Consider the following 22,881-nt stretch of genomic DNA (forward strand, 5'->3'; position numbering starts at 1 on the left):
AGTCGATCTTCTTTTATATGTTAGTCAGTTCATATTTTGTTGTTTACACGAGGAGAGACGAGAGAAAAATGTTTAGTATTTGTACTGTAATTATTGTCTGTGATGCCCAATAACTGCCAATAATCAACACTAAATTAATGTCATTGCTAATATAGATTTGATATTTTGTTGAATCCTGTATTAGTTAACGAATAAACTCGATTTTGTCCTGTTTATGTTCAGGGTTGAAAAAAGGATGAGTCAAAAGCAGGTTAAGAGAATCGTAAAAAAAGTGTCACGATCTTGTGTTGCTAGGGATATTAAAGGAGTTATCCACCACTGCCATTGATTACAGGGTGTGTGTAGCTCATGGAAAACTGGGAAGGGTCGGGGAAAGTCATGGAATTTTGAAAAGCCCAAAAGAGCATAGGCTCCTATGCAGACATTCTTTTGGCTCATCATGCAATCGTTGGAGAAGAAAGATTGCGTGACGAGCCAAGAGAATGTCTGTGTAGGAGGCTACAAAAGCAGGCAAACTCTGTGAACTCTACTAACGTGGAGAACATTTGATACAAAAGGCCATTTTACATTCTTTGGTGTAATATTCCATGAAAATTGTTGTTACAAAACTTCTAATTATCAAAAGAAATGACTACTATTTTCATTACATGTAAAACCTATGTTCTAAACAAATAGTTTCGTACCATACAATTTCAAACCATTATTGTGGTGACCAAAACAAGTGTTTTCAAGAACACCCTTCTGGATACATTTGAAATGCACTAATAATCTACTGCATTAATTAAGTCAAATTAAGGCATATGAAATGTAAACAAAAGGACAGGAAAGGAAACTAGCTTTTCTCAAGTTCCAAGATGGACCTTTTTTGACAGACAGATGTATCCACAACTGCTGTAATAACCAAGATAGAGAACAATTCAGTTTTTGTCAGTCACCGGAACACTTCTAGTTCCTTTCTCCACTCATGCCCAGAACTGACTCAGTGCAGATATTTTTAATTGGGTACTTGATATTTCACTGAGAGATTTGGCAATTTCATGTCCCTTCCTTTTTAAAACAATTCTGTGCATAACAGCTTAGTAATATGGATTTGTGTTCTACATGAGGTTTATGTATCTCATTAGCAGTCAACCCAAGGCATCTCTCAACATTTGAGATCAACAGCAGATGGTTCCTATCATCTTCAACCATTTCAACATACTTCTGAGCCGGTTGAAATGGACAATCAACCAAACGGCAAGCAAAAACAGTTTTTTTTTTCCCCCAACAAAGTACGAAAAAACAACAACAACAACAACAACAACCAGCTGAAAACAGTTCATCCCAACACAAGCGGGCCTTAAATATGACCTCACTCATGAGCATTAGAATAAAATGCTTTGCGCAATTCATTACAAAAGAACACTAGAATTAGGAGTAACAGTTGTCCCCTTGCACCTGCTAACCTAGCACCCTCCCCCCCTCCCCTCAGCCTGAATAAACCTGTGGATATTGAAGCAGTGCAGTCGCATTACAATGTAATGTATTTACATGTTAGACAAACACCAATCAATGTGAGACCTCTTTCACTTGTACATTTTGTTTCCTCACTGTAGACCGCGTGACATTACTCGCAGGTGATTTGAGCTTTTGTCTCGGTTACTGAAATGAATGCATACCAGCATGATTGTGAACAGTTTTCAAAGGGTAACCTGAAAACACTGACCCTTGGTCCGCGGACCCCCACAACGGACCGGGTCCGTGGACTACCCTACGGACCGGTCCATGGACTACCCCTACGGACTCTCCCTACGGACCACCCTAAATTAGTGTAAAAATAATAAAGATTTCACTTATGGGTTGTCTAATAGATTCAGACTCGTGCTGGTGATTTTTCGAGTGTTACACTGTGCAAATGTAACAGACTTGGGTTTTTAACACCCCACCCTCCCTCCCCCAAAAAATGCCTAAAAGCTGTTTTCAGCGTAAGGAGATGCCGATGGTAAGAAGGAAAGTTCTTACCTTCCATTCGTGGCTCAATCTGGCTATGGAAGATATATTTTTAGGCTGTCAATTGTTGTTTGTATCTGTTATTCCACTGAGCAAATTGTGAAGCCTGGAACGAGTTCATGAATCCACGGGAGAATGGGCTGAACAAAATGGCAGAGGAGAAAGAACACAAATTTTGAGGCTTCCGGGGGCTTCCCCGTACGCGTCTTTCATATACTGTATGGCCACAGCGAAGGAAATGGCAATGTGTAATGATTTAAATTGCACCCGAGCCTGAATCCAGGTCTGTTATGTTTGCACAATGTAACGTTCAAAATTTCGCCGTCACGAGTAATCCATTGGACAACCCGTAACTGAAATATTTATTTATTAATTCTATTATATTTTGGGGGGTGGTCAGTAGGGGGAGTCTGTGGACTGGTCCATGGCTAGTCCGCGGACCTTGTCCGTAGTGGGGGTCCGCAGACCGGGGGTCAGTTTTTTCGGGCTACCTGTTTTCAAAGACAATAATCTCTTTAGTATTGACACATGATGTACATGATGAAAACAAAATGCATGAGTGAAAGAGGTCTATCTGAATTTTTGTTCACCTAATGCAGCCTAGCAAATCTTCACCATTCATACACCCAGGTGTATGTGGTCACAATAGCAGGCTGCATAATTCCCCTGTCTAATAGAAAGGAGTTTCCAGTCATTGCAATTTTCTCTTTAAGTGTACGACTGTCATTGGTGAAGAACCCTTCGTTCCCAGCGAACTTTGTTTTACTGGATGGTTTTCCCTTGATGGAGGGCTCTTCTTTGCTGTACAGTTTTTCTTTCATGGAAGAATATTTGGTGAAAAACTGCTCATTTCTGGGAGGGGTGGGATCTGGCCAGGTGTTAGGACAGCCACACTTATCTTTGCTAATGTCCATATCACTGCACCTCCACCAAAGTTCGAAGGATTTTGTAAACAGCAATGGATCGTGTTCGAAAAACTTGTAAGCGCTCACAAGTCCGTCTTTGTCTAAATGAGTCAAGCCAGCATTGTCGAGATGGTATAGTCCTTTATCGAAGTAATATGCAGACAGGAAGAAGTCTTCAGTGCCAGAGGATAGCCAAGTTGTTTTGTTACTTCCATCGATATACGATCGCATACAGCCCTCTAGAAAAACAAGATTAGAACTACTAGCAACTAACGTCACCATGAACAATGCGCCTGCAGAGTTATTGACGTATGCCAAACGAAGGAACTCCAACGGTTTCAGGTGCACGTCTTCGTTCTTATAGAGCCTCAGCCTTGTATGTGACGGCAGAATCAGATCACCCAACACCAAAGGATAATTCTCCACCCCTCGGATGATGTACCAAAAGTGACCAGAATCGGTTGTGGTGGCAGTCACTCGGAATGATTTACTGAACGGTATGCGAAAAGTGTTGTAGATTCCACCATCAGCCGAATGAGCGATTCGCCGTGTCCCCCATGGAATGTTTGCGAGGTCGTCTCTCTCGGAGAATCCTAATCCATGAGCGAGGAAGAGATTAAAATCCAAACTTGCCTCCACTTCACTGTCGATGTAGATTCTTATTCTTGTATCTTGATTCATCGTGAGACCGGTAAACCATTGCTCCGTAATCACACCCGGTTCCCCAGTGTCGTGTTCGTAGAGCGTTTTCTCTACGTTTGGGTGTATAAAACCGTTCTTTATGGCATAGGAGAAAGACTTCATCTTTGAATTGACAGAAACAAGTGCCCATGTTCCTTGCAACAGGCACACAAGAAGTACAATTCGTATTACGGCCATAGTTGTACAACATGAAAAGAGGTAACCCAACGCGAGTACCTTCAGTATTACGGGATCGTCATAAGATAGTCACATGTTTCGGTTTTTCAATGCGCGTTTATCGCTAGCCTCGATTACCAGTAGGCTGCAAAACAGTCGTATTTTTTGCGAACGCGAGTGTAAAAACGGCGAGGGAGAATGGGGAGAGACGGGCGTGCGAGGCTCGCGTGCTTCACACGCGAGGATCGCGCCTTCCAAAAACGTCCGAAAACGACTGTTTTGCAGTCTAGATTACCAGCCGCTGTTCGGGAAAGGAGACCGGACTCGAGAAAGCGGCGGAAATCGAACCTAGTTTGTCGCCTTTCTATCGAGAGCTGTCCGCGGACTACCCTACGGACCGGTCCATGGATTACTCCTGCGGACCCCCTCTACGGACCATTCCCAAAATAGTGTTAAAATAATAAATAAAGATTTCACTTATGCGTTGTCTAATAGATTACTCGTGTCAGTGAAATTTTCAGAACAGAAAGTTCCTTGTCACCCAGCGATCGTTTTCCGGCGCGGGCGAAATCAACCATTGCGGGATTGTTTCTTCACTGTAACCAAGATAAAAAACAAACCCTTTGCCCCTAGCAACCAAAGGCCTGGTCTCAAAAACGAGTAAATACTGGACAAAAAAGAACATTTTTATGAAAAATTTAACGGTGGCGTCAATACCAAGTGAAATGTGGACCTTTGAAGCAATAAAAAATTTTAGGTAAAATTTTGAACTTTTTGCCTTCTTAACTACAGATCTAGAGCAGCTGCTGACAGATTGCTGAAAGTTATATTTAAAAGAAAGCTATTTTGGAACGTTTTGCAGTGCTAAATGGTGAATTTTACGTGAGGGAACGTTTGCTTTGAAAAAAAAAATGATTTCGCCTGCTTAACTAGTGCCAGTCCCAAACCGCGCGTTTGAATTTTAAATCACTAAAACTTGAAGAAAAGAGTAAGAGTTCCGATTTTTCTTATGAATCAGAAATAAGTAAGCCTTCTTGATAATCGTACGTATGGAATTGCTGTTTACACGTAAAACAAGAAAGTTACGGTAGAAAGTCTGTTACTACAGGTTTTTATTACCTCATAACTTTTATGATAACGCTACATTGTAGTTTCATGAAACCCATACGTAGCATTAAGCACTTGGACGATCTTAATGTATTGACACTGATTTGAATTTTCGGATTTAGATGCCTCTTAATTTTTAGGGTTTTTTATTCTGGTCACGTGACTGGTCAAATATGGCTGTGGTTTGAAACTTTTGCAGGACCCTTCGATGGATCAAACCTGTGCAAATTAGGAGGTCTGGTTTTCAACATATGACTGTTAGAAACCTTCTTTAGCAACAGATTCCTGACCAATTGGTAGTTAAGAAGGACCCCCCCCCCCCTTAATAGCCTGCCAACGCAGACGTATTTCCGGCAGTCACTTGGTTCCGCCGAAAAATAACGTCTGCGAACCCGAGCAAGAAAACGATTTCTGTGACGTAGGAATTCGAAGCCAGTCACAGTTTAGCTCAGATAACCCCAGAACTACTGCGCGAGGTATTCGCTGTGAGGAGCACTCGAGTTTCATTCTATCATGGAATCTGATTGGCCACGGAGAAACAAAAGTCATTACGTAACAGAAATCGTTTCCTGGCTCGGGTTCGCAGACGTTATTTTTCGGCGGAACCAAGTGACAGCCGGAAATACGTCTGCGTTCGCAGGCTACCCCCTTAAGGACATTCGTGGGAAAATGCCCTTCTTCAAACTTCTTCTACGGACAGATAATGAATTACTTGTTTCACAAATAAAAAAAAGGGGGGTCACGGACTTCGTTTCAGAAATAAAGCTTGTGGAAAACCAAATGATTTTGAAAAACTGGCGTGCGTAAATCAGCAGTGGTCTCCAGGGTTTTTAGCTTAAAATATCAGTGATGAATCAACGGAGACAAACTATCCTAATGATATTTCGTATTAGTTAATCCATTGCATTAAAAATCCCAAACGTTTCCAACGTTTTCACAAAACGTAACCCTTCAAGAGGCATTTGACACCGCCGCACAGCAGATAAACGAAGAGCTAAAAAGAATTTGCAAAAAATTAAAACTTCTGATCGATAGACGTCCTTCCTTTTCTCGCTAAACGTAGAAAATCGGTAGAGAAAATAATCCATGAAAAGAAAAACAGGGGTCATCGAATGTCCAAGATCGTTAAATCCGGGCAAAGCTATAACAACAGCCAATTGGCCGTCTGTCCCATCATTGTTCCTTTTATTACTTAGTGCGCGCTCGATGCATGACGTGGCGTGTGAAATTGCGTGCGCAGTAAGGATGCGCAGAAGCAATTAGCGCGAACGTCCTTACTGTTGTTTAGTATATCCATTGGAACAGAACATGCAGAGGTAACAGCTACTGCAGCTGTAAAATTCAGATGACAAGCCCTCTCTACTTCTCCAAAATAATCCCCTGACATCTCAAACACAGAAAACTTTATAACAACCTTTGACCAGTTGGCTATTTACATGTGCAAAGTGAGGATGGACTGAATTTGGAACCACGAATCACAAATCTTTGTGCAGGGAAATGTCCTGATGCTTTAGGCAACGGACCCCACATTGAGTCCGAAAGCTGAGCGGGGTCATTGTGTTGTGTTCTTGGGCAAAACAATGAAGACACAAACTCTTGCTTTGCCTCTTCACCCAGGTTGATAAATGGATACTGACCCGTAAATGAAATTAGTAGTAGCCTTGTGATGGACCAGTCACTTTATGCTCTGAAAGCCGGAGATAATTCCCTGGCGTGACGGGGCACTAGCCCGGAAGTGTAATCCCTTGTATGACCCATATGGGTATGTGCGGCCCCAAAGGATATGGTTTTGCAGCCGTTTTGGTCACAAATAGGGTATCGATTTTAGCGATTTTGATCATTTTAATAGGGTCTATTTTTTGTTCTTAAATTGGACATTTTTTTACAAGAAGCTACTTTTTCATCAGTGATGATAACACCGATCGTCAAAAGCCCTTCAAAAGTCTTTAACATCGGCCTAAACTAGGGAACTAAGTATAAGGCAGGTCTAAAACAGGCTATTGATTTAGGGTCAGGTCATAAACAGGCTATTGACAATCACAGATTTTTATCATAATTAGGGTAGGGGCTTTGGGAAGCTGGCCGCTCACTTCCACCCAATTTTTCTCAGAATACCCCCCCCCCCCACCCCCCTCCTCCCTTAGGGGAGCACTAGGTTTGAATGCAGTCACAGATCCGGCTAGTGCCAGGGATATAGATCTTGACACGGGACTTAACTAAATTATTTTACAACTCTGGCTTCAAACCTAGCTACTGTACTACTTCCCTCCTCTTCCCTGCCTATCTGCCTATACATGTACATATACAGAAACTAATGTAACTACATGTTCAAGAAAAAGCAAAAATCTATCAGCAAGTTGTGAATAGCAGATGAATGAGTTTTTTTTACAGGAAAATACAAAAACAACTCTATGTACACATAGTTATCACCAACAAACAATATTTTGGTTGTTTTTAGTTAAGTTTCTGTCCAGCTCTTGTTGCCTTTATCTTCGGCTTGTCTTTTGTGTGCTGATATATAACACTGTAAGAGAAAGATGAAAGCATCAGTTGATAGCAGAATGGTAGCCTGTAAAGTAAGAAGTGGCTCAGCACTTAGTCGGGCAGCTACATGTACAAAATACAGATAAGTCAAGAAATTAAATTTGTTGTCGTAATTGCACCTAAATGTAACATTTTGAGGGACAAGCTCAATCATTTTAAAAACATATCTGCACCAAAGAAGGCATACAATAAGGGGAGCGATGTTTAGAGGAAGAGAGCATATCCAAGGGGGGGAGTATTTAAAAATCAAAACACTGTAGTGCAAGGGCAAATCCAGGATTTTTTAAGGGGGGTGGAGGGTACTTTGGGATTGTAGACTTAATGATTGGCATGCCCCAAAATATTTCAATTTGAGAACTAGAATCTAAAACTTCTTCACCACAATTACTAGCAATACCACAGAGTAGAAATTACAGTGAGATGAATGTCCAGTGAGTTTCCCTTCATTTCTGCTAATTTATTATTCCCATTTTTTTTTCAACTTTATGCCAGCACCCCCACCCCCTCTACCCTATATCCACCTCTGGTAGTGTGATTACATGAAATGGGATGTGATTATGACATTGGCATAAATACCAACTTGATCCCCATCTTAAGGCTTGTTGTTGTTGTTTTTAACCAAATACATAAGCTTACAATTTTTATGACAACGGACAAAGTCATATTAAAAAGACTAACATTGTTAATACAGCTTACCATTGTTTCCTCTCAAGAAAGCATCTCCACATTTGTTTTTGAGCTGAAGGAGAGAAAAGATGGGTATGTAAACACTGAATAATACAATGATAAAACAGAAGCCAAGGAAAAAAGAGTTTGGTTAAGATCAAAAGACTACAGGGTTCAAGATGTCAGTAATCAAGATGGAAAATTTAGTTAAGGTTACTTCAATCCTTAGCGGGTGTCCTCCAGAAAAAAATTCGTATGCGTGCTGTTTTCAGGGAAACCCCCAGAAACTACATATCAACAGAAAGGTTATAAACTGTAGAATTCGATAAAATTATGTTTTGTTTTGGATTTTGTTTTTTAAAGGTGGCAGAGGCCGTCAACTCCAAAATGACCGACTGACATTCCAGCGAATTATTCGGGGGCAAATGCGATCGTTCATGCAAAATAACTGTGCAGTGTTAACCACAAAGCCTGAAACTCCAAAAACGTGTCAGCATTTTCTTTTATTTCTATTGGTTATCTTTTTATAGATCTGTCAAGTTCGACTATCGAAAAATTCGCGTAACCTGTTGCATTAAAGGCCGTCACGAAGAAAGTATTTAAAATAAAGGAATTCGCCGACACTTTTTTGTTCCATATCTATCTGTGAATGTTCTGACCAAATTTCGTGGAAAACCTTCAAATCTGCATACCCTATTAATTCATTTAAAGAGAAGGGATTCTCTCGAAAAACGAGTGCGAGTGTCAACTTGAAAAGCCGCGAGCCAACGAAATAACAGAACCCCTAGCGTTCACAGTATGAAATCTTGAGCATTGCGGACTTTAATTTTCTTGACCAAAAAAAAATTGACCAATGTAGTCCCGCGAAGGTTTGAAGTAACCTTAATTCACTGTGCTAAAATGCTCATATTTAATAAATGCAAAAAAAAAAAAAAAAACACAGTAAGCAAGAAAATTTCATCACGCTTGGCTTCATTACAAAATGTAATTTGTAATAATCAGTTTGACATAAAATTAATATTATTATTGCCGGCACAAAACAGAGGACTGCAAGCCTCGTAACCTTGAGTACATGTATGTTCGGTTGTATTGTGAGGGCAAAACATGACAAGTGTACTCATGGTGATTGATTCATTGAAAGTATCACTGACAGTGATTTTTTTCAGAAATTCTGGCTGATGCATTGCTAATTATAATTAACAAATAAAGAAGCCTAAGCCGTGTATTACACTGTGATAAAATACGACGGGCATTTGAGAACACGAAGGAAATGTAGAAAACATGAGCTACAAGTGAGTGTTTTCTACAAATAATTCTCAAGTGTTCTCAAATGTCCAGAGTGTTTTATCACAGTGTAATACATGGCTTAGACTTCTTGATTTGCTTTATGATATAGAGGTCATGTGGCAAAAAGCAATAAAACACGCTTTTTCTCCATGTTTGTTTAAATTATACTCTTGACTAATAAAACATGGGTTTTTGACCAATCAGAGTGCATGCAGGGTCCTATCTACATTATAAATTATGATAAAGAACTTTGCACTGTGAGTGTACAGTAACATACATTGTAGACTTTTCTGGAAACCTTGGACAGGTCTGTGAAACATCATGGGATAAGAATCTGGCCCAATCATTAACACTCTTTTTACATACATATGAAAACAAAAATATCTGTAACAAAACTGACAATAAATAGGCAAAAAAATAACAATTTTGGAAAAATACACAAGTCTAGCAAACTTTCAGAATCTTAAGGATTAATGGATAAAACTGAGGAAACAGAAATGTTTTATGTGCAAATGTGTAGTTGAATAAGTCAATTAAATATGCTTTCTCTGCTCTAGTACACAATTATCTTCTAATTTTTGTGCTCTTGCTGCCTTTGACACTCAACTGAAGGAAATTTTTTCCAGTTTGTACTACATTCTTCAGGAAAATCTTGCTGAGATTCTGTATTAAAAATATTCAATACAACAAATGAAATGACCAAATTCTAGGTTTATCGTCTGTACATTCTTGTGTTTTGTAACTGACACTGAATAGCATTTTAATTTTTTTTCGAAAATGACATTGTTGTTGGCCTTGAATTTGTTGCTGACAAAACATCCTATATCTACACTCACTCTTGCCTTGATGTGCCACCAAATTCTCAGAACTGGTGTGAGGTACATAAATGGAGAAATATTGCTCTCAGTGGGAGGTGCCGTGGCCTTGTGGTTAGTGCACTCATCTCCGGATCAATCAGTCCGGGTTTGAGCCCTGGCTGGGGACATTGTGTTGTGTTCTTGGGCAAGACACTTTACTCTCACAGTGCGTCTCTCTAACCAGGTGTATAAATGGGTACCAACGAACTTAATGCTGGGGTAACCCTGCGATGGACTAGCATCCCATCCAGGGGGGAGTTGCACTACTCCTAGTCTCTTCATCCTACAGAAACCAGGATAAGCTTCAGCCTGATGGGCCACTTGCTTCACATACAGATTTTTTTTTAAAACAGGTTTATGGACCAGGTGTTGTCCAAAAATTACAAAAAAAAGTAAGGAAAAAATGATAATCTCCAAAACAGACCAAATTAGCTAGTTCAATAAAGTAACTTATTATTAATAATAAATGGCTATTTCTTAATCTGCCCATAAATTGGTAAATCCCTGCAATCCATTTTAGCTTAATGGAATACAAAAGGTAAGCATTTATTTATGTTTCTCATGTTACTCTTGTGACCATTTAACTCAAGTTGTTCTCCAAACACGAAGGTAAAAAGATTTCTATATAACAAGGAACTGTATTTTTGAGCAATTAATGGTAAAAGTAATTTGGTAAAATCAATTCGAGAACAGTGACCATCTTAGCAGTCCATATCGCACAATTTGGACCACTAAGGGAACCAATCAGAATTTGCCTTTTCATCACAGTTGGTTCAGCCATATAATAAATGACCGTATACATGCTGTTTAAACCAATGAGAGCACTTGTGTTATTGGCACTGCTATGGAATTAACAGATGAAAAAGGCATGGTTGATATTTGTTTTGTTATAAAGCACAGAAGCAAGTGACAAACGCACAAAAGAAGTGAAAGGTGAAACATGAACCAAGGATGAGTGTCATTCATAGTGACTCGCAGGTCACATGCTTTGTACACCGGGAGCGGAGGAGTCCTTTTTGACCGTATTCCAATTAAATTTACCATACAGTTGTGGCACGTATTGATTCCTTGTTGATTCAAATCAATGTACATGATCACAAGTGCTGTATAAAGGTGATAATGTTACAAATCTGTTGAAATCCTATCCACAAGACAAAAGCTGCATACAGTAATGACTGTGGCTATCACTCGTGGCAACTAACACTACAGAAAGAGACAAGGGATGACACTGATTTCAGTCAAATTTTGGATAGCCCAACATTCACTAAAATTTAAATTAAAATGCCTCATTTCCAGCAAGTGTTGTGGAAATAATGTTATCTCCACAGTCTTAAACACAAATTTACCAGAAAGCTTTTGATATCCAGTTTTCAGGCAACAAATTTTAGTGTAGTTGTTGGCTTTAATTCATACAAAGTGGGCCAGAGGATGCTGGTGACAGAAACACAAGATCAGTCACTTTGGTAGCGTCATACTTTATACATAGGATTGGAAGTGATTTTTGTAAGTAATTTATGCAAAAATCATTCCTTAAAACGCATGATCATGACTCACTGTCTTTCGTGATGAAAGAGACTCCGCTCACAGGATGGACAACTGGACAGTCATGATCGGTTTATGTTCTTAGTGAGTGGTACAGATCACAGGACACAAGTATGCTACGGTCCACATGCAACAAGTCACATGATGGTCACTTTTATCCGCGCACATCTCTTTTTTTACTCTCACCATTTCATGCCTCATACACAAAGCTTCGCTTACTGGAATCATTGCTCTTTGGGCGATGACCATTTTTAACAGACGCATAACACAGTTTGCATGTATTCAAATCAACAAATCGATTTGCGCCACAATTCTATGGTGAATTTAACTGGAAATATGGTCAAATAAGACTCCTAGAGCTGCTCCCTGTGCTTTGTACATGTATAGTACATACTCCAAATAGCATGCTGTTAAGCAAGCCAATCAGAGTGCTTGTTATATTTGCACTTTATTTTAAATGAAATGATTCAGTAAAATTCAACTAACCTGGCCATTGGCATATTCTTCTGTTTGTTCTAAAGCAATATTCATGTAACCATCTAGGCAGGCAAGAACTCCTGAGAAAGGAAGGTCAACAGTGAGGACTTCCACTAATGCACCAGTCATTTGAACCCCCCTCCCCTCCCCCCTCCACCACTGGGGGATACCTGGGGAAAACCGGGGGGTTTTTCACCTTGTTTTCACTTGATTTCCTTGGTAGTCGGGAAACGCACCTTTTTTCACCAGCTTGCTATACAATGCGGGGGCTGAGTGGGGGTTTGGCGGGGATTTCGCTTGTGGTTTGCAACTTCTTTTAGAAGACTGGGTTCAAGTTCCATGTTTGCAGAAAAAATGGAGGCTGAACAACTGATGAAGACTGTATGATTTCAATCGCATAAATTATCCTGCTTTTTTGAAGCCATGGAGAGGACAGGGGAGTTCACTCTGAATTTCTTCCTCACAAGAAAAGGTATCCTCCAATAAGGAGGTGGGGGGGGGGGGGGGGGGGGTCAAATGACTGGTGCATTTTTCAGTCTTCAAATGTGATAAAGACTGGAAATTACTGCATTACTTAACACATACCTCACTTCTAAATTTGTAATGCAAAATGAATCAAATTATGCTCTGAGGGACTTGGTTAACAAGCTTGTTGTTCTCTTTCCAAGAACTAACTACATGAAAAATAGTTTTGGTTACAGCGGCGCAAACCTTTGGAACAGCTTACCCTGTAACATTAGAGAGTTTGACTCATTAAATCAATTTTGTAAACGCTTTCTCTATCATAATTTTTAAACACATGGCATTCATGGAAATCAGGTTTATAAGTAGAATATTGCTGTAAGTTAATATAATATTAGGATTAGAATTTTAGGTTTAGGACATTTTATGGGAATTTATAGTACCTGATGAATTTTTACCGTGTACAAATAATGACTAAATATTAAAGATTATTTTCATATCAACAAAACTTACAAAGATATTGCAGACAACTTAAAGGGAATTTTGAACGCCCTTTCTTTTTCAGACTTCTAACAACAATTTCCTGTTGTTTAAGCTTACGTTTGCAGCTGATAACAAATAGAATGAACAGTCAAACGAAAACAGCAACTTACGAATGGATCAATTCTCAGCTGGTTTGCATGTACATGCCAAAGAAAGCTGTTTACCTCGATAATCAACGCCGTTATTAAGCTTCACCACCACAGGGCGGCCTATAATTTGCTTCAGAAAGTCACTTGGGGTTTGTTTTTGGCTCATCTTTGAGTTTGTTTAGGATGAAAGAAGATTCCGTCAAGATGGCGTCCGCGAACTCGACCCAGCACTTTCGTCCGAGAATTACTAGAACCAGTCAAGGACTTGCACATTGTAGGACGCAGGAACTTAGCGGACGTTGACATCGAAGTAAGCGATCGCGTAGAAATATAGTGGGAAACTAACCCTGAACTAAGAACTTAAGGGCCGATCTAGGGGGAGGGTGCAGGGGTGCGCACCCCCGCTCCCCTGAGATGACCTGCTGCTTTCTAATACAAACGGTATTCTGCCAAAAAAAAAAATTTACAATCTGTTTACTTGATCAGTCAGTTACCCCATTCCTTAGTGGTGCAGCCCCTCCTAACAATAATCTAGGATCCGCCCCTGGAGCTTTTTCACCATTATTGCGAACTTGGAAACATAAGTTGATGGTTTTCGTTTTAACATTTAGTTTGTTTACTACAGTTTGTTTACTTACGCAGACGCAAAGAGACGTCACAGACATTACTTCAAATTTTAATAATATAGTTGAAAACGCAAAGTACCCTGGGACACTATTTAATCCCACCCCCCGTCAAAATGCATAAAGATTGCGAATGACAAATGTGAACTTTGCACTAAAGAGAAAGATATCTTGGCATTACAGAGTGTAAGCTGTTCGTGGAATTTGTTTATTGTGTCAAAATTTGTTTCCTAAGGAAAAAAATAATGAAAAAGCTCCAGAATAGTGCAAAGATTTGTTTTCCAAGACGAGACCGGAAAATCTTCAAAACCAGTAACAAAAGATGCTATTTGTGTGACAAAATATAGTGACATATAGCGTTGGGAAATTCCCCAGCGACACTTTCGAGATTTCACTTTCCAAAGAGAATTTCGTCATGGTATAAAGTACAGTTTTATTTGTTCAGTGTATATGCATCTTGAAAACAAGTTATGCTTCAATTCTATCGCGTAATACTTATTAAGTGTCTCCACATTTAGATAGCTTCAGTTTAAAGGTTTGTTTTCTTAGGCGAGGCTGGAAAACCGGCGTAACAGTTGTAGCAGGTTCTGTTTCCGTGACAAAATATGACAGTATTGGGAAAGTCCCTTGCCGAGTGTTTCGTGGATTCACTTTACAAAGTGAAATTCCTTTTGTCTGGTCACGATTCCTTTTGTCTGGTGTGCTTATCTTAAAAGTTTAAAAACACAGTAGTCTGATATATTTGTTATCCACAACAATGAGGAAATTGATTAAAATGTAATTGACCAAATCCTCCAGAAACCCTCACAACTGTTAAGTACTGAAGCTTTAATGAAAACAACAAATACAACGCTACATCGAGCACATGGCGAACCTACTCCAAGGCCAGGGCGCTTAGATCTGACGTAACAGAACGTAAGCGAGGCTACTGACGTACCCAGACTCTTATAACGCGGGAGTACAAAATAAACCACAACAACTCTACACTGATGATGTAAAAAGAAGTTCATAGGCAAGAGGTCTGTCTCCATATTTTGCATATAACTTGTTTTGTTCATTTTTATGAGACTCATTGTTATAAGTCTCTTTTCAATACCGGTCTTGGTCTAAAAAAGCGAGTTGCCTCCGAGAAATCATCTTAATTTGTTAAATTTTAAAAGGGATCTTTAAAACACTAGGCAAAGCCAAGAAAATCTTTTTGACAACATTTAGACTCGCTCAAAGCCGGTCTTGGATGAAGATGAAGCATTGTAACAAAGTTTTCACAAGTTAGTCTGGTTAATTTTGAAAACCCACAGGGTCACCCAGGAAAGAAAAGCAAGGAACTAATTTGTTTCAGTAATAAAGGTTGTTCTAATGTTCGAGATGCTGAGGAACTGGAGAGAGCCAGCAATGTCAGCACTTCTTATTTATCACGGATTATCAAGGCCGGGAATTCATGTCACATTCGCAAAAATCCACATCCACAAAAAAGGAAGCGGGAACCATGCATTTCTTTTTCATAAAGGAAAGCATTTTCAGGAAACATGGCAAGTGTAGAAAGTTCTATCGTAAGCAAGTGTTTTCAACATTTTGTAAGTGTTCTCAAAGAGGTAGACCAGAGTAAAATGAAAGTAACTTAAACGGTTTTCGTAAACCGTGAAATTCTGAGAATAAACGCCGGGTATTAATATCTGATTTTGTTCAAAGGGCTTTAATGGCGGGATTCTTTTCGGGGGGAGGGCTTAACAGCAAAGGCAGGGGGCAGGCTTACACCTACAAAGAATTTTCCGTTTAAAAATTAATGTTTCGGTTTATGCTTAAAATGGGTATGGCGTCTGAAAATTGAAGTTGCGTGCAAGGTTTTGTGGAAAGATTTTCTAAAAATAATGATATGAAGCCAAGTTCTACCTGAAACAAATGAACATCTCGTTTTGAAGTCGACCTTGAGAGTATTAAAGAACGTAAGATACAACCATGCTCTCCAATAGAAGGTTTATAATCGGAAAAAGTTTTATCTTTCTTAGAGAGTTAAATCTAAATATAATATTATCATCAGTTGTGTTTATTAATGCCACGGTTTTTTCTTCTGCGATTTGGGGGCTTGTAGGGCGACCACTGGTAAACGACTTCGCTAGTGAAGGCATCATGCCAGATATAAAAAGCCTCCAAATATTTAAATAGCTTTTAAATCTTGGTAATTGTTGTAATTTCTTGTTTTTTGAGTGTTATATTGAAGGAGGTACTGACTTAAACAATGTGAGAGTTTTGGGTGGCAAAAGTAAAGCGCCAATAAGCTCTTTGTAAAATTTCGAATATTTACGGCAAGTATTTTAAGCAATTCCTTGGCAAAGTTAATCGCGTCATGCCTTTATCTTTGAAACGTTTGCACGTTTGAAAACTGAAACGCTTATGCTAACGAGGCAAGTATTGTGAACAAACATTCTCCTGTTATCGTAAGTTTACAGTGAAGAGATTACAACGAGTTCTCTGCCCTAAAATGTAGCAAGCTGTACAACCAATAAATATTTTTCCACGTTCAACACGACTTTTCAGCCGACCTAAGGGTTTTCTGTCTCGTAATGCCAAATTCGTTAAATCTTGGCGTGGGTTTGGCATATTTTCATTATTTTCGAGCATATCATTTAAAAACGTTTATGAAAGTTAACCCGCCAAAACTTATTCACTGAATGTCATCGTTTTGATTATTCTATTATTACACTAGCTTGCTGTGACACAAAGGCTGGCGATATTGCAAAGATCATGCAGTCGATAACATTCGCTTTCTGTTGTTACTCGTGTTTTTTTATATTTTTTATATTATTTTTCCATCTGAGGCTTTCTGCTTTTATCAGATTTTGAACGTGATTCACAGAAAAAAGCGCACCTGAAAACGTAATCACGAAAATTTAATGGCCACCTTTGGACGATGTCGCTAATTCTAAACCCCGTGAAAATTGTCTATAAGAAAGTGCACAGTTTTTGTTTTGTGCTATGTATAGTTGTCGCAAGAAATATGAAAGAGCGCGATGCAGTATAATACAGGTGTAGGTAGAAAAACCGAAGAACAGTATTTTCAATTTCATTATCGGCCGTTCATACTGTTTTTTCGTGCAGTCTTTTTCTCCCGCACTGGTACTCTCCCCCACCCACCCAACACTGCCCCACCCCCTCCCCCTTTCCCTCCACTAAAACCATACGCTGGCTAAACAAAGGCGCAATAATAATGCTTCGAAACCAAAACATTTCACTGACACACGCCAGCCTTAGCTGATCTCGGTATTTTTTTTTCTTAATCCGAAGATGAGAATGTATTTATGAAACTTCCAACTTTTGTGTAAGCCTGTCTCATTGTTGTAATTCGAACGTACAAAAATCCAAATAAATTGTTTTACTCTCATTAGAACCTTTGTAACACTCTGCAATAATCATTGTTCTCGGTTTCCTTCTAGGATATCACAATCTGCTTCCTTGGAATGTCACGTGATAGGAGTCATTCATTTTCCCACGAAAGTGAACAATCAAACAACATTTCGATATACATATTATTATATATACTCCTTTGTTAATTTTAGAGGAAACATACTAATAACGTCGTTAAATATTTTTAAATGCGCCAAAAGAAAGTTTTCAACATTCCCTCTTGAAATGAAAGGTGGAACATTCATACATCTTTTGTTTAACAATACAGGTAAAAATAGGCAACGTGGACCTGTCACTAAATATCAAAAAAATATTACAAAAGTAAAGAGATAACGAAATAAAAGACCCACATACAATGATAAGATGATAAGATTTACATTACAATATTAATTCACTCTGGGCTAGGAAAATGTCATTCATTGATAAAATTAATAACAAACGTGGTTTACATACATGTATAAGTCATTTTTCATTTATTAGCTTGGAAACACGTTTTTAAGTCTTATTTACTCATAAGTTGATGGTTTTCGTTCTAACATTTAGTTTGTTTACTGCAGTTTGTTTACTAACGCAGACGCAAAAATAGCTTGGAAAAAAAACAACAACAACAACCCTCAAAATGCATGAAGATTGCGAATGACAAATGTGAACTTTGCACAAAAGAGAAAGATATCTTGGCATTACAGAGTGTAAGCTGTTCGTGGAATTTGTTTTCTGTGTCAAAATTTGTTTTCTAAGGAAAAAAAGTAATGAAAAAACTCCAGAATAGTGCAAAGGTTTGTTTTCCAAGTCGAGACCGGAAAATGTCCGAAGTCAGTAATAACAGATGCTACTTGCGTGACAAAATATGGTGACATATAGCGTTGGGAAATTCCCCAGCGACACTTTCGAGGTTTCACTTTTCAAAGAGAATTTCCTCATGGTATAAAGTACAGTTTTATTTGTTCAGTGTATATGCATCTTGAAAACAAGTTAAACTTCAATTTTATCGTGTAATACTTATTAAGTGTCTCCACATTTAGATAGCTTCAGTCTAACGGTTCGTTTTCTTAGGCGAGGCTGGAAAACCGGCGTAACAGTTGTAGCAGGTGCTGTTTGCGTGACGAAATATGACAGTACTGGGAAAGTCCCTTGCCGAGTGTTTCGTGGATTCACTTTACAAAGTGAAATTCGCCATGGTGTAAAGCACAATTCTTTTTGTCTGGTGTACTTATCTTAAAAGTTTAAAAACACAGTAGTCTGTTATCTTTGTTATCCACAACAATAAGGAAATTGATTAAAATGCAAGTGACCAAATCCTCCAGAAACCCTCACAACTGTTAAGTACTGAAGCTTTAATGAAAACAACAAATACAACGCTACATCGAGCACATGGCGAACCTAATCCAAGGGCGCCTAGATCTGACGTAACAGAACGTAAACGAGGCTACTGACGTACCCAGACTCTTATGAGGCGAGAGTACAAAATACACCACAACAACTCTACACTGATGATGTAAAAAGAAGTTCATAGGCGAGAAGTCTGTCTCCATATGTTGCATATAACTTGCTTTGTTCATTGTTATAAGACTCATTGTTATAAGTCTCTTTTCAATACCGGTCTTGGTCTAAAAGTAAGCGAGTTGCCTCCGAGAAATTAATATCTTAATTTGTTAAATTTTAAAAGGGATCTTTAAAACACTAGGCAAAGCCAAGAAAATCTTTTTGACAACATTTAGACTCGCTCAAAGCCGGTCTTGGATGAAGATGAAGCATTGTAACAAAGTTTTCACAAGTTAGTCTGGTTAATTTTGAAAACCCACAGGGTCACCCAGGAAAGAAAAGCAAGGAACTAATTTGTTTCAATAATAAAGGTTGTTCTAATGTTAGAGATGCTGAGGAACTGGAGACAACCAGCGATGTCAGCACTTCTTATTTATCACGGATTATCAAGGCCGGGAATTCATGTCACATTGGCAAAAATCCATATCCACAAAAAAAGAAACAAGAACAATGCATTTCTTTTTCATAAAGGAAAGCATTTTCAGGGAACATGGCAAGTGTAGAAAGTACAATCGTAAGCAAGTGTTTTCAACATTTTGTAAGTGTTCTCAAAGAGGTAGACTAGAGTAAAATAAAAGTAACTTAAATGGTTTTCGCATACCGTGAAATTCTGAGAATAAACCCCGGGTATTAATATCTCAGTGATTTTGTTCAAAGGGCTTTAACGGTGGGATTCTTTTTTGGGGGAGGGCTTAACAGTAAAGGGAGGGGGCAGGCTTACACCTACAAAGAATTTTCCGTTTAAAAATTAATGTTTCGGTTTATGCTTAAAATGGGTATGGCGTCTGAAAATTGAAGTTGCGTGCAAGATTTTGTGGAAAGATTTTCTAAAAATAATGATATGAAGCCAAGTTCTACCTTAAACAAATGAACATCTCGTTTTGAAGTCGACCTTGAGAGTATTAAAGAACGTAAGATACCACCATCCTCTCCAATAGAAGGTTTATAATCGGTAAAAGTTTTATCTTTCTTAGAGAGTTAAATCTAAATATAATATTATCATAAGTTGGGTTTATTAATGCCACGGTTTTTTCTTCTGCGATTTGGGGGTTTGTAGGGCGACCACTGGTAAACGACTTCGCTAGTGAAGGCATCATGCCAGATATAAAAAGCCTCCAAATATTTAAATAGCTTTTAAACCTTGGTAATTGTTGTAATTTCTTGTTTTTTGAGTGTTATATTGAAGGAGGTACTGGCTTAAACAATGTAAGATTTTTGGGCGGCAAAAGTAAAGCGCCAATAAGCTCGTTGTAAAATTTCGAATATTTACGGCAAGTATTTTAAGCAATTCCTTGGCAAAGTTAATCGCGTCATGCCTTTATCTTTGAAACTTTTGCTCGTTTGAAAACTGAAACGCTTATGCTAACGAGGCAAGTATTGTAAACAAACATTCCCCTGTTATCGTAAGTTTACAGTGAAGAGATTACAACGAGTTCTCTGCCCTAAAATGTAGCAAGCTGTACAACCAATAAGTATTTTTCCACGTTCAACACGACTTTTCAGCCGACCTAAGGGTTTTCTGTCTCGTAATGCCAAATTCGTTAAATCTTGGCGTGGGTTTGGCATATTTTCATTATTTTCGTGCAATCATTTAAAAACGTTTACGACAGTTAACCCGCCAAAACTTATCCACTGAATGTCACCGTTTTGATTCTATTATTACACTAGCTTGCTGTGACACAAAGGCTGGCCATATTGCAAAGATAATGACAGTCGATAACATTCACTTTCCGTTGTTATTCGTGTTTTTTTGTAGTTTTAATATTATTTTTCCAGCTGAGGCTTTGTGCTTCTATCAGATTTTGAACGTGATTCACAGAAAAGAGCGCACCTGAAAACGTGATCACGAAAATTTTAACGGCCACCTTTGGACGATGTCGCTAATTCTAAACCCCGTGAAAATAAAGGCTATCATTGTCTATAAGAAAGTGCACAGTTTTTGTTTTGTGTTATGTACAGTTGTCGCAAGAAATATCAAAGAGTACGATGCGGTATAATACAGGTGTAGGTAGAAAAACCTAAGAACAGTATTTTCAACTTCATTATCGGCCGTTCTACCGTTTTTTCATGCAGTCTTTTTCTCCCGCACTGGTACTCTCCCCCACCCACCCAACACTGCCCCACCCCCTCCCCCTATCCCTCCACCAAAACCATACGCTGGCTAAACAAAGGCACAATAATAATGCTTCGAAACCAAAACATTTCTCTGAAACACGCCAGCCTTAGCTGACCTTTTCTTTTTCTTAATCCGAAGATGAGAATGTATTTATGAAAATTTCAACTTTTGTGTAAGCCTGTCTCATTGTTGTAATTCGAACGTACAAAAATCCAAATAAATTGTTTTACTCTCATTAGAACCTTTGTAACACTCTGCAATAATCATTGTTCTCGGTTTCCTTCTAAGATATCACAATCTGCTTCCTTGGAATGTCACGTGATAGGAATCATTCATTTTCCCACAAAAGAGGGCAATCAAACAACATTTCGATCTACATATTATTATATATACTCCTTTGTTAATTTTAGAAGAAACATACTAATAACGTCGTTATTAAAATTAAACATTTTTAAATGCGCCAAAATAAAGTTTTCAACATTCCCTCTTGAAATGAAAGGCTGAACATATATCCTTTGTTTAACCATGAGGTAAAAATAGCCAACGTGGACCTGTCACTAAATATCAAAAAAATATTACAAAAGTAAAGAGATGACGAAATAAAAAACCCACATACAATGATAGGATGATAAGATTTACATTACAATATTAATTTACTCTGGGCTAGGAAAATGTCATTCATTGATAAAATCAATAACAAACGTGGTTTACATACATGTATAAATCATTTTTCATTTATTAGCTTGGAAACACGTTTTTAAGTCTTATTTACACATGTTCTTTCAATCACCGCGATTTTGTAAAACATTGCCAAGAACAAAAGAGTTTATTAATGGCGAACTAGGAAGAAAATATAAATTTTCTCAATATTTAGGGCAACATGCCACCTCTCAGGGAGGCCTTTAGTTTTCAACCTACTTGGTGTTCTTGCGGTGTTGTTATTTAGACCATTGTATCATCTAGTATTTTTTTCTCTTTCTAATTTAGTAATTTTGTGGCAGTAACGAAATTTAAAATCTTCTGAAACCGCCCTCTCACTCCTTGCCACCGTAGATTTCTAAAAATACTCTCGCCATCATTTTGCATAGCTGTTTTTTTCTTAATAACACTATTCCAAATGCTTTCATCTTATTTTTGACGTATATTCGCCCAAAATATTGCTCGTGACAATTGCAAATTTCGCTTTTGACTTCAGTCCCATCGTATAGACCATATTATTTTAATTTTATCCTTGCTCTTTTCTAAAGAGAGATGAAAATTTGTTCAGCTTGATTTGAAACTGACCGAGACTGGGGTAAACATATTTGCCTACTCTGTACAGCAGTCCGGCGCTAAAAATTCACAACCAACGCCTTCAATTTATTTAGAGGCATGGAAAATTGTATTTTCTAATCTCGACAAAATAAGCTATATAAAATATGCTATAAAGGTCGGTTTTTTAAAGCTTCATTGTCCTTGGGGAAAGTGAAACACATTGTTGTTCATTCTTCTTGTAGAAAACAAAGAGAAATCCACCTAGAAAATGTCATTTTCAAACTTCTCAGATGAACGGCTGACGTTGACATTCACGGATTTCCGGTCTTTTCAGTTTCCAAAGAGAACAGAATAAAATGAACTTGACTGAGTGTAATTTACTCCATGCAAGGAATACGAGTTTTTGAATCAGCTTCAGTATTGCGTTTCTACGTTGGCGTGGTAAGTACAACTGACATTGTATTTTCTTCATCTGTATTTAAAAGGTCTGGATGAAAGTGCTGGAATTTCAGTTATTAGTCACGTTTTCGGGGAATTTTTTTTTCAGCCCATTTCTCAACGATCAGTGAATTTGGCAGGTCACAAGTCTGAGCTATCGATTTAAAATCGCGTCATTTC

The 22,881-nt window shown here is 38.4% G+C and overlaps 2 protein-coding genes across 3 annotated transcripts; both read right to left on the reverse strand.

Moving 5' to 3' along the window:
- Nucleotides 1-559: 559 nt before the first annotated feature.
- LOC149107565 (uncharacterized) lies at nt 560-3,893 on the reverse strand. Its single transcript, XM_089295806.1, has one exon. The coding sequence runs from the start codon at nt 3,771-3,773 to the stop codon at nt 2,601-2,603; it is 1,173 nt and encodes a 390-aa protein (XP_089151932.1). The 5' UTR covers nt 3,774-3,893; the 3' UTR covers nt 560-2,600.
- Nucleotides 3,894-6,247: 2,354 nt separating this feature from the next.
- On the reverse strand, nt 6,248-13,590 carry LOC149107566 (U6 snRNA-associated Sm-like protein LSm6). Of its 2 annotated transcripts, XM_089295438.1 has the most exons (4): nt 13,402-13,585; nt 12,242-12,312; nt 8,100-8,142; nt 6,248-7,383 (listed from the first exon to the last, which is right to left on the reverse strand). In XM_089295438.1, the coding sequence occupies exons 1-4, from the start codon at nt 13,490-13,492 to the stop codon at nt 7,346-7,348; spliced, it is 243 nt and encodes an 80-aa protein (XP_089151564.1). In that variant the 5' UTR covers nt 13,493-13,585; the 3' UTR covers nt 6,248-7,345. The 2 variants fall into 2 exon arrangements, with proteins under 2 accessions (XP_089151564.1, XP_089151565.1); XM_089295439.1 differs by lacking the exons at nt 6,248-7,383; nt 8,100-8,142 and adding an exon at nt 10,115-10,496 and having other exon boundaries at nt 13,402-13,590.
- Nucleotides 13,591-22,881: the final 9,291 nt, after the last annotated feature.

The sequence above is a fragment of the Orbicella faveolata genome, unplaced genomic scaffold (genome assembly GCF_042242905.1).
Source record: "Orbicella faveolata isolate gen_17 unplaced genomic scaffold, um_ofav_v1 contig_26, whole genome shotgun sequence".
Taxonomy (NCBI): Eukaryota; Metazoa; Cnidaria; class Anthozoa; order Scleractinia; family Merulinidae; genus Orbicella; species Orbicella faveolata.